This window comes from Lepisosteus platostomus, chromosome 22 (assembly GCF_059453375.1).
Source record: "Lepisosteus platostomus isolate fLepPlt1 chromosome 22, fLepPlt1.hap1, whole genome shotgun sequence".
NCBI lineage: Eukaryota > Metazoa > Chordata > Actinopteri > Semionotiformes > Lepisosteidae > Lepisosteus > Lepisosteus platostomus.
In genome coordinates, this window is record NC_142632.1 from 12,833,221 (window position 1) to 12,845,302 (window position 12,082).

Here is a 12,082-nt window from a genome sequence, read left to right on the forward strand (position 1 = left end):
ACTTAAAGATGTTCTCTAAAAATGTTTTTATGTTTTACACATAAAAATAATTTATTTTTGGATGTTTGAGACATGTTATTCAGCTGCTTAGGAAGAGCACATTCAAAACACAGCACAGTAAATTTGAAATGACAAGCTTACCCTACTGCGTTTGTGCAGCATTTGCCTGTTTGCTTGTTTTTGTTGAACTACGGTATCTCAACCTTTCATTCTTTCAAATACTTCAGGTTTATGATCATGAAATATAACAAAACCCTAATGCAGCCTTAGAAATACCTGGATGGAATATGCTACCACATAATGGAAGATTCTATATGGCTTCACTTCAGTGTCAGTGGCATTCAGTACAGAGTGCAGAATGAATCGATCATAGATTACAGTTCAGCTCACTACCTAGAATCAGCTTCGTGCTGGTTTAAAGCAACAGGAACAGATGTGTTATACCAATATCAACAGCACTTTTTGCAACACCCTGAGACCAGTGTATTTATACATTAAAGATGATAAAATTGCAGCACAGATCTATTTTGCCAAAGCAATGAAAAAACGGTGCCAGCTGAAATGCTGGAAATGCTTTATTCTTAATTAAAATGCAGTAGTGTTCTGAACACCAATGCGTGCCTTTTTTGTTAGGACCTTGGATTTCCTTTATCCCATTTGACCTACGGGCTAGAATCATTTTCTTCCGCACCTTGCTCTGGATAGCCATTTGAGGACTGTGTTCATCTTCCTGGGGTCTGTGTCAAGCTAGAGTGCTTTCTTGAATACTACAATTCACCGTCTGTATGTACTGTATATGTGTACTGTGTAACCTACTAAAACTCCATTTAATGACCCTAAACATTCACTCATAATATGTCTGCTCAGTCTTTGCACAGTGTCATTACTGTTTTCTTATAGGGTATTTCTGAATTTATTGCTTTTCATGAAGCATTAACGTTTTGTTCTAAAAAAATCTAATAAGAAAGATGAAATATATTGTTTTGTTGTTCACTCTGCTTTCAAAGTTAGTTTTTGCCCCTAGGCTGAGGGCTATTTAATTATTAAACTACAGAAAGTCCTTTATTAAACTGCTGTTATAGTTTTGATATTATACACATATTCTATGCCTTATAAAAAATTCAGTACATTATTTAAATAAAGTATTTGAGGGAGTATCTCTGTGTCAACTACCATACCTATTCAGTGCAAGAGAAGTATCCTCCTTGCGAATCCTAAAGAACTCTTGAGATCACAGGATTTTTCTTTTAAACTTAGTATTTTTGACTGTATAATTTTACATTGAAAAATACAACCCGATTCCTCAGGCCATTTCAAAATGTTCCGATGTACATACGTATTCACCATATATTCAATCATACATACAATAGAGTTGCTTATGAAGGTATTTTTATATCAACAAATCAAATGTGTTATTGACCCCTTTGTGGTGTTACTTGACTTAAATTGCACTCATTTTGGGAATGTTGTCAGTTCTGAGATAATGTAAGTTGTTTAATTTTGAATGTCATGTCATATTGACCCTGTGCCTTCGAAGTGTGGTGTATATTTAGTGATCTGGGAGATAAATTGAGTGATGAAAACAGGTGGTTGTCACGGTTTCTCCAATCTGGCTCTGGTGACATAAAATTGTGCAGCAGCTGATGAAACCCAGCTGGTTGCTAATGAGTCCATCAATAGGCTGTGTGGTCCAGCCACTGCAGCAGAGTCACTGGAAGTTTGGAATTTTGTTTTTCCACTCAAGGGAGTAACGTTTGTGCGGGGTTTCAAACTGGCCTGGCATTGAGTGTCTCTAAAGGGGCGAAGCAGAGAGCCGTTGACATTTACGAGTGTTTAGACATAAAAAAATCCATTCTTGGTGGACATTTTGGTATCTCCTTCTCTTAAGGAAGCCATTCTTCATAATCATGCATGTACAGCTTTAGGCAGTAAATATCTTTTTAGTCCCACACTCTCTTACAATGCTTCAAAGCATTGACTAAGCATGCTTCTAAGCATACAGTGACCACTGACAAGACATGCACTCAAGGCATTTCCATGTCAACTAATTGCCTCATGAACTGATAGAAAACACTTAAAAAGCGGTTAAACTTATCAATAACGTGTTAATCGCAAAACACGATTCACCATATTTCTCTGCATTTTTTGTTATGTACTAATTTTGGCAAATTAATGACATTCAAAACATCTGAAATATATGCCTTCCCTGTGAATTATTAAGTAGATGCTTATAAAGACTATAGTTTATTTACCTTTTATGTGAGGTGATATAGATAAAGGAAATTGCTTTAATAATGGGGATTTAAACTCACTATATATTTCCAGTCATGACAAACCCTGTCATTTGCTTCTAGAGGTACCCAACACTTGGTTTGTACTTGGTTGCACTCATCTGCTGACTTCACAACTTCAGAATTAATCTGTTATATTTATTGTATGAATACGTAGTGAACACCATGTTAGCACAGTTACAATTCAATAAACACACGCAGACAATCAGGATGTAAATTAATAAAAATGCGGCACTTCAGCGGTACTGGCAGCAGTATTAAACGCTGAGAAACCATAGATTTAAAATGAAGCAAAAGTGGACTGATCTCGTTTAGCGATTAGCGTGTATGTGTGAAATATTCTTTTAAGTGGTATCCGGAGGTTTAAAACAAGCCTTTAAATGTTAACAATGTTAAAAGCAATCCTCTTGAGAGGATGTCTTGTCAGTGGAGGCACAGCATGCTGTTGGTACGCCTAACTCTCCAGCCATCTAAGGAGTGATTCCACTACAATCACTTTGTAACAAGGTAAAAGTAAGAGTTCTGTAGAGTGATCAGCAGTAAGTCATGGGTGTGCAAGCAGAGAAAAAGTCCATTAACAGCTGTCTCTCTCTGTCTCTGATGGTGTTTAGGGAGAAGATGCCATTCCACCATGTGACTGCAGGCCTGCTGTATAAAGGGAATTATCTGAGCAGATCCCTTTCTGATGGGAGCGACAGTGAACAGTTAGCCAACATCTCGGTGGAAGAACTTGATGGTGAGTGAAGTGCTTGAGTAGTTGAAAGCAGAAGAGTGAGACAGGCTTCTGCACCTTCTTTATAAAGTCTTGCTGTTCAAACTGCTTTGATTCTCCAAATTGCCACTTTACAATGAGAGAAATCCTGTCTAAAAGTTTAAAAGTTTTAGATATCTTGGACAGAATCAGCAGTTATATAATGGATGCACGGTATGAGCAACAAAGTTTGCTCAAGCGTTCCCCTTATTTGTCTCTGCTTTTACAGCAGTTGTTAAAAGTTTATTTGGCTGAGACAAAACCAGGGTTGTCATTTAGCAGTCTTGATTCACATTGATCAGAATCCTCAAAATCTTGATCACAACTACTCAGGATAAATCGTACGTGAGCAGCCGATATGAAGTGCTCTCACAGCTCCTCCATCATATTTAACAGTCTAGGTAAATCATTGTTAGGCCTTTCTGGTCATTGTACAAAGTAGCAGAATTCATTGAAATTTTAAATGTGTTATGATTCTGCACAGAGAACATAAAACCTTGAGGGAAACGAGTACAACAGTGTACAGCAGAGTAGAACAATAATAACCATATGGAAATGTTCAATTTCAAAACATAACACAATAATACAGTCACTGTAAGATGCTGGGCAGAGCTCTGAATATAGGCCTGATATAGTTAATAAACGCGTGGCAGGATTCTAGATTATAATCTAGATTTGGTGGCATTTCTCCAGAGGTGCTCTGGGCTGTTTTAAACTTAGATAAAAAAAAAAATCAGACTGTATTTAAACATCCCTTTGACTTGACAATTGCTAAGCTTATCAAACATTAATTCAGGCTTGTAGTGTGTTTTGGAGGTTGGGCAGTTGAACACAGGAACAAATATTTGACAAATAACATATTAAACTGGAGCTTTTGATATGGAGACAACAGTTGTCACATATGGAAATAAACATCTTTATCTGGATGTTTTGAAATGAATGGGTGAAATAAAGTCTTACTGTCCACAGAAGCTGCAGATATTATTTACAAAAGGTTAGAAAAAAGAAAATCTAACTAAACTGAATTGGAATGCACAAAACACCAGTTACACAGTTATTTGTAAAACCCAGTGCCTTGAAACAGGCACACTTATACACTAAATTAAAGTGTACTTCAATTCATTAGAAGTAAAATTTCTTTTTACAAAATGGTCCATCCTCAGAAAAATGCAAAAAGGTTTTGTTTATTCACACCACAGTTCAAAAAGTGAAAAAGATTATATATATAATAACAAAAAGGACCTCAGAGAAAAAATCCATGCTAGTATATGACTAAATAGAAAGATCAGTCGTCTTTTTCTGGCTTTGAATATATCACATTGGGGGTTTTTCTGAAAGTCCTATTTTTTTGGGGACTGCAACTTTGTATGCAGCTGTAATAAATAAAAAGCTGTCTTATATGTAATTAAAAACATTCCTTTGTCTTTTATTTTTTATTGATGGTTTGGGTCTTAGAAAATCTTTTCTGGATTCATTGTTTTATTAATGAATCCAGATACTTATATAGTGCAGTGAAGTTTCCATTATTTTGCAAAACCAGAATGACCGAACCAGTGTTTGCTCATGTTACCAGTGAAATGTTAGTGGTTTGGCCTTTTGCGTCTCCCTTTTTCCCTTTGTGTTGTAACAATCCAATTAATTGTGTGGAAGGTCAGCAAAGCCCAGCGTTAATTAAGCCTGGTTGAGAAATGCTATCTGTATGAGCAGAACGTGATAAGCTCACTTTAATAAGTAGCATCCCTAGACACATTTGTTATCATACTGTACAGTAGCTACAAGTGTATGCCTTTTTTGCAGAGCAAAATTGAATTTGGTTTTGATTAGGTTAAATGTGGTGTTAATCTAAAGTGTGTGTTATGTTTTAATTAAACAGGTGATTTGGTGTCCACAACTGGAGGGATTCTATTGGACTTAAGCATACAAGGTTAAGACCAGTAGGTTGTTCAGCATACCATATTGAGTACCAGGGAGGTGCCCAACAGCAGTGTATGCTTAAAAAGAGGAGGAAGGAGTTATTACTAGGTCTGAAGTTAAACCTTTAGGTTTGGGAGTTAGACCTACTGTATGAGGAATATCTGGAATTAATGAAGACAGGCCCAACGACTTTGTGTATCCATTTGGGAAAATCCAGCAAAAGGACTAGTATTGCTATGGCAACAGTGTGTGAATTAGGGCCAAACAATTTGTTACTAAAGTAAGCATTACTAGAAAAAGCTGTTGATTCTTGAAGCACAAGGTAGAAACACCCCGGCTTCAAATCATTCAAAGTGCCTCAAATTAAATAGAATTGGAAGGGCTGCAAGTTTAGGATATTAGATTGTGATGTAAATTAATTGAAATTCACCATTAAAGCAGTTTGATGCCATGCCACAGCTTGGTCATTGTTTCTTCCTGTTTTAATTATGCATGAGCTGATCTTTCTGAATACATAAATAAATATCACTTTAATGTGCAAATTCTCCTGGAGAACTGGGAGCTTTCAGAACGTTTGTATTGTAGCATGAATCGATAATACACAAATTTATAGCAGTGAGCCAGCTGTTAGGAAGAAATATAACAGCTCCTATAAATCTCATTGATGAACCCAATGCCATGAAGCCCCATAAATATGGCATCAAAGAATACCATGGATGATGTAGACAATAGTGTTTGAGTCGATGTAGAAAGCAGCTGTTCTTGTTCTGTTCATAACTAGCTTAATATACTGAGCACAAAAAAAATGAAACTCAAAAAGCTTAAAAGCTTTTGTTAACTGATCTGACTGACCATGATATGCAGCAGCTAAAGTCACTTGCTTGCCAGCACCACATTAGTGAGAGAGTTGATTGGGTATAGATGATGAGGTTTTTAACCTGGTAAATACAGTATGAAGCCTCTTGGATAAAACAGAATGGAACAAAATGCCCTGCTCATCAAGAGAACTGTGCTTTCTTGCCAGCAATGGATTTGCCAACAGTTTAACCAATTCTGCAGTGAAGCAAGGACCATTTTGATGCATATGGCTTATGTAGACATGATCATTTTTGTATACAACAGAACCATCAATGGGGAAGTCCAAGTGTGGGGTGGTCTGGCTGGGAGTGTCTCATCACTGTAGAACTCCACTTCTAGTGATTGATGGGAGCCTGTTTGCATGGCGCTACATTAGTTGGGACCTCAAACAGCCTCACATGCTGACCTTTCTGCAGACACATTCTGATGTGATAACATTCCAGAAAGACATGACTTGTCCTCATGCTGCTTGTGTTGGGGCTGCTTTGTTGCATGATGAGAAAGTGAGAAAGCAATGAACATTTCTGAGATTATCTCCAATGAAGAGAGGCATCTAGAGCTCAGAGACTAGTGAACCGACCCAGGCTATATGATAGGAAGGGGATCCAGTCCCACAAAACAGTGTCTGCAACCTGGTGCAAAGCATGCATCTCACTTGTGTTGCTTCCAGTGGTGGCGACACACACATTACTGGTCTGTGAGTTTCACAGTGGCGGTGATCTATTTTAATCAGCATAATGAAGTAACTAATGTCATGTCTGTTCAATAAAATATCTGTGCATCTGATACATAAAGTGATTTTCTGATTTTCCTGATTACATCGTGAATGTCTTGCAGTAATAAGCGATGCCATTCTTTTGATGCTCAGTATATTTGAATATGAAGGTGTACAAGCTTCCCAGTAACTTCAATGAATGTGATTTGTGTTTGATTTGTAGCCCCATCAATTGTGATTGACACCTCAATGAATGTGGCACCATGTTATTTATGGTTTGACATCTGATTTCTCAGTTTTGTTGAATGCCTGATATCTTTTCCAATATTAATAACTGAATAGTAGTAGTCTTGTGTTTTAAAAAGGATTGTTGTATTACTCAGGTTATTAGAAACTATGCTGTACTTATGTCAAAAATTGTATTGCTTTGCTTTTTTGAAGGGAAAATTGGCTACACTTTATCCCCATAATCTAAAACTTGTAAATTTGTGGTAAAATTAAAAGCTAAATCACCTTGTTGTTTGATGATTTTAACAAAGAAATTTCAAGTACACGTTTTTGTGGATGAATGTACTTTTAATTAAAAGCCTAATCCTGTTGAATTCATAATTTGATTGTCCAAAAAAGAAATATCTCTACTTCTTATACTATTGAAAATATGAAACTAAAATCCTTGGTATTATTCCAAGAAACAAAGATTTATTGAATAATTAAGATATTCACTGAGGAATTTATCAGCATTTGTGCTCAGCATTTTGCTTGTTGTGGTGAAATGCTTGAGACACTAATAAAGGTAATTTCCTGAGTTTCTTAAGAATTTGTGCTGAACTGATCTATAGACGTGTTCCGTTTTATAAAACTTTATGATGCTGTAAAAATCATTTAGCAATCTGCTAGGGACCTATGTCACCAAACTACCCACAGTTTTGGGTAGTTTGGTGACATAGGTCCCTAGCAGATTGCTAATTTAATTTTCAGTCATTAATTTTAAGTAGGGTTTAATTTTTGGAAGCATTTTCTTCCAAATACTTTTTTTTTATTTAAAATGCATTTTTTTTAATATACATTTTGTCTAGTATATTATACTATATAATTAAAAATATCCCAGTTTTGGGAGAAAGTGATCCAAAAAATAACTGCTGGAGGCCATCCTCTTTACAGATCTGATTGAAATGTTAACTGCAGCAGTTGCAGAGAATAAGACCAATAATACTGAATCAGATCTTCTATTAATGTCCATAACTTGTATATACTGAATTTATTCAAGATATCTCTTTGATACAAGTGAACAGAATAGCATACTAGCATTTAACCTGAAAGTTAAAGCTCAAAGGTGGTATTGTGCTCTGTTCCTCAGCTTTTCCTGATAATTTAAAAATGTAAAAGGACTGACAGAGGTAACTTTTTAAGGATTTGCTTTATTGTGTTATTCTGGAAGAGGTCAAGTTCTAATGTCGCAGTTTTGTTACCCTGTGTATTAACTCTCCCCGTCTACATACAACACTGCGTTCCATCTTTTCTGGCACCCCTCCCTTCACCCCAACTTCACCCTTTGTACGTGAGGGGGTGTGATAGCACTGGGCGGAGATCATTCCTCTTCCAGGAGAGTTAATGCCAAAATACTAAGAACTCTCTCCCTTTTATTTGTTGGCTCAAAATTATTTGTCACTACTCGACTATCAAAGAATGTCTGAAAGAACAGATTGAGCACCTGGAATTACTGATAAATTCCTAAACGCTACAACTAGTGCGGTGAGCAGTCTAAGCCTTTAAAAAGAAAATGCAATGCTATTTTTATACTTTGGGGTTAGAAAGAATCAGCATTGACGAGTACATTTCAAACCACAGTGAAAGTAAAATGTACACAGTAACACAGTAACCACAAAATAGACAAAATTTCCAGGTATGCGCAGTGCCATGTTCTGTGATTTTGAATGAGTTGACCAAACTTCTGGTGACATGAAGTGGCCCTATTACATTGTAAACAAGCAGGCCTGTGCATACTTTACATTTCTTTTAATTCAATAGAAATATTGCAGATCACGTTGGAACACTATATACTCACCTGCACATCGCATTATGTTAGTCATTACAGTGACTAGTGAGCAGGAAGGGCTGCTTCACGTCGCAATTCATTGGAAATCTCACTCTCGCCTGTGACGAGACCAGGGGTGTGCAACCACAGGGCAACTATACAGAACTTCCACAAAGTACACAATTTTGTGCTTAATTCAAAATTTATACATTTTTTTAAGTACCGTCAATGAAGGTTACTAAAAGTTTACTAACCGGTCTGCGAAATTGAGACTGCAGTTCCCCTTAAAAATCGCAATGGCAATGATCTGCTACTAAGAGTGTGAGGACACTAGAAAAAGGAAGAAGTATACATTGTAGCTCTAGCTGGTGGCCCGTCAGGCACAGCCATTTTTAAAACATGCTTACATGTGTTTTTGGTTTCTCTTTCACAGAGATACGGGAAGCATTCAGGGTTCTGGATCGAGATGGCAACGGCTTCATCTCGAAACAGGAGCTGGGCATGGCGATGCGATCGCTGGGGTATATGCCCAGCGAGGTGGAACTGGCGATTATCATGCAGCGACTAGACATGGATGGTGAGTGTCAGATCAGACCTGATCTGTTTGAGAGCCAGAGCCCTGCACATTTAATTGGCATCCTGGAAAGCATATTAATCTTCTCCTGATTAGACAGCGGATTGATCCATTGTGGCCATTCAGGGCTAAAATGGGAAGTAATCTACAGGACACTGTGACCCCTGGACCAGGTTAGTGGCATCAGAATGTCTTGATATAAAAACCTCCTGATCCAACTTGCCATCATATCACCTTTGATATCAATGAGGATATTGATCAGCACCTATGAATTAAACTTTCTGAGTGATCTTATTTACGTGTTCTGTAAAGTATATATAATGTACTTTCCATTTTTGGTGTTTATTTTAGTGTCAAAACATTTTCTTAATCAAATTAAAATACCTATTGGTTTGCATACTTTCTAATACATCATTGTATGTACATACAGTATAAATGAAAAGTGATGGTTTTTCTCTTAGTATGAGGTGAGTATAGTCACTATACTGCAAATATTTGAATTCCATTTGGGAAGCTGGAGCACAGTGACCCTGTGAGAGCAATAATTCAGTCCTGAAGTGAAAAGAAAGGCTATTGAAGACATTCTCACATTTAATTGATTTGTCTTTAATTGTTAATTGATTTTTTTGAGGAGCCAAAGCAAGACAGTTTTATTTGAAAACAGTTCTGTATGGAACAGATGTTGAGAAACAGCAGTCCTGTGTATTTACACCACACTATAATTTGCTGACATAGTTATTATGACATTTTGAATGCAATTTTGTTTTCTTCTCTATCCCACTAAAGTGTTGAAGCTGAAAGGGATTTACTGTCAGGGCTGTGAGTTTCTTGGAGAGACACATCTTGGCAAAAACAAAAGAAAACTGTGTGAGGCCTGTGCATCTGGTCACCAGTCTAAGCTCTGGAACGCTGGAAATGCTTTGTGTCTAGTTTATTTGTGTTCCCTGTTCAAAACAACGAACTTTTATGTGCTGTGTAAAGTTTGGGTCAGTGGTGCTTAACCTTTGTGCTTGACATTGTGCTTGAATGACAAGTTAAACATTATTTATTTATACAAGCTGCAACATTCAAGGTTTGAGAGCTTATAAAACTGGGGACAGTGCTGAATATTTGCAGCTGACTTGGTAGCACTATTGTATAGGTTCTGTTGTCTATTAGTACCATAAATATACAGTGTAATATATATCAAGAGAGAGTGGAATATTACGAGAGGCACAGGCAAGAACATGTAATAGTTTTAGTTATTTTTTAATAAAACAACTGTCTGACAAGTTGGTTTTCACTTACAAGTCCCCCAGTCCAAAAACATGCCTGCAAACATCATTCTGTAAATAGAAAATCTTCTATGCTGCTAACTACTGATGTGAAACCTCAAAAAATACTCTGCAGTACTTTTGACTTTTGTTGCTTTCATTATTTATTGTCTTCTGAACAGTCAATAATTTGTTGTGCAAATTAAAAAAGGAGAAGACATTTAAAATTACTTTGGCACATATTTCTTTTTCGATATTTCTTTTTCTTTTCTTTTTACAGTCCAGTACTCTTCTGTTGCAGTTAATTGTTTCTCTGTTTAATGTAGAGCCCATAAAAATCCATTTGCTTGTGTTTTAAACTCAGTTAATTTTTTTCTGAAGGGCAATTTTTAAAACTTTCAGCTGAAGACCTGTGTACAGCAAGGAACATACACAACTCTTTCTTATAGCAGCAATTGTCATATCAAAGTGACTTATTCGATGGGTACTGGTCAGACAGTCATTTATCTCCAGAACTGGCACAGCATAAGATGTTGCCATAAGGTTTGTAAGGTGTGGTGCAGCATTCCAAGAAAATGCCCATCATTTCTCAGCAGTTGTCAACACAAATGGAAACTGCAGCTATGATTTGAAAAGTAGTTTATGCACTCTGCGTTGGAGAGTTGTAACACTGCAAAGGTTAGCAGTGACAAATAGAGATCAGTATTTTAAATCTTTGGGTTTTTTTTCCTTTCAGCCCCTTAGAATTATTTGAAACCATTTTGAGTGATTGTAAAGAGACAGCATTTCTCTCTCACTCCTGCAACAGTACGAACTAATTTCTGTTTTACAATACTTATTATTTGCAAATGTAAGATGTTAAAACTGGACCCAGTCTTTTGCAGATATATCTTGGTGTCCCATTGGTGGGATAAAAAAAAATCTTTTATCACAAACGTCTTCTTAGCAAAGGAAAAAAAGCCTACTTTTGCTACTGATTACTTATCAGATTCTTTCCAACTTAAATGTATGCTGATTTAACATACCTATGTGGCCTTTTGTTTAAGATAATAAAGGTACGATTGTGATTTGTGTTTTTAGTTTTGTTTTTGGTTCTTTAGGAAACCATTTTCCAAATAACATTTGAATACAGTGTGAAGTATGTTATTGTTTGACCTTGCAGGACAACATATCATAATATTCAAGTTATGAAAAACGACCTTGCCTGATCTGACAATAGGAATAATAGTGACATGTTGATCTGTCTTAATGTTTTTTCGAGCTTTATGCAAAACTACTTTTAAGAAACACTTTTTAAATTTTGAAATGAAAGAATTTGATAGCATCAAGACTCCTCACACAGATCTGTTTTTCTGTTTCCCACTGTGTTTTCACACTGAATGTAGAATGGCATAGATTTTTTTTTCCCTGAATTGAACTTCTTGCTTGCTGCTATCAACCAACAGGAATACTATATTATGTACTATAATACTATATATACATATATACAAGAATTACTTCAAGATACATTGATTATATATCGTTTTACAGTTCTGCTATTCATTTTAACCCTGTGCCATTATTTACCTTGCATAATATTTTACAATATTATGGAATATAAATATATATGATAGAGATATATAGAAATGTAGAAAACCATTCAATGCTATGAGGTATGATGGTTTTTCTTACAACAAAATATTCGTGCCACC

General features: G+C 36.2%; 1 protein-coding gene across 3 annotated transcripts in view; it reads left to right on the top strand.

The window, feature by feature from the left end:
- Positions 1–12,082, top strand: part of caln1 (calneuron 1) — a 51,781-nt gene that overhangs the window by 7,226 nt on the left and 32,473 nt on the right. For all 3 annotated transcript variants that reach the window (XM_088615877.1, XM_088615874.1, XM_088615876.1), the window contains exons 2-3: positions 2,903–3,027; positions 8,998–9,141. In XM_088615877.1, the coding sequence (XP_088472003.1) occupies positions 2,910–3,027; positions 8,998–9,141 (262 nt within the window). In that variant the 5' untranslated portion in view covers positions 2,903–2,909. The remainder of the gene's footprint in view (positions 1–2,902; positions 3,028–8,997; positions 9,142–12,082) is intronic.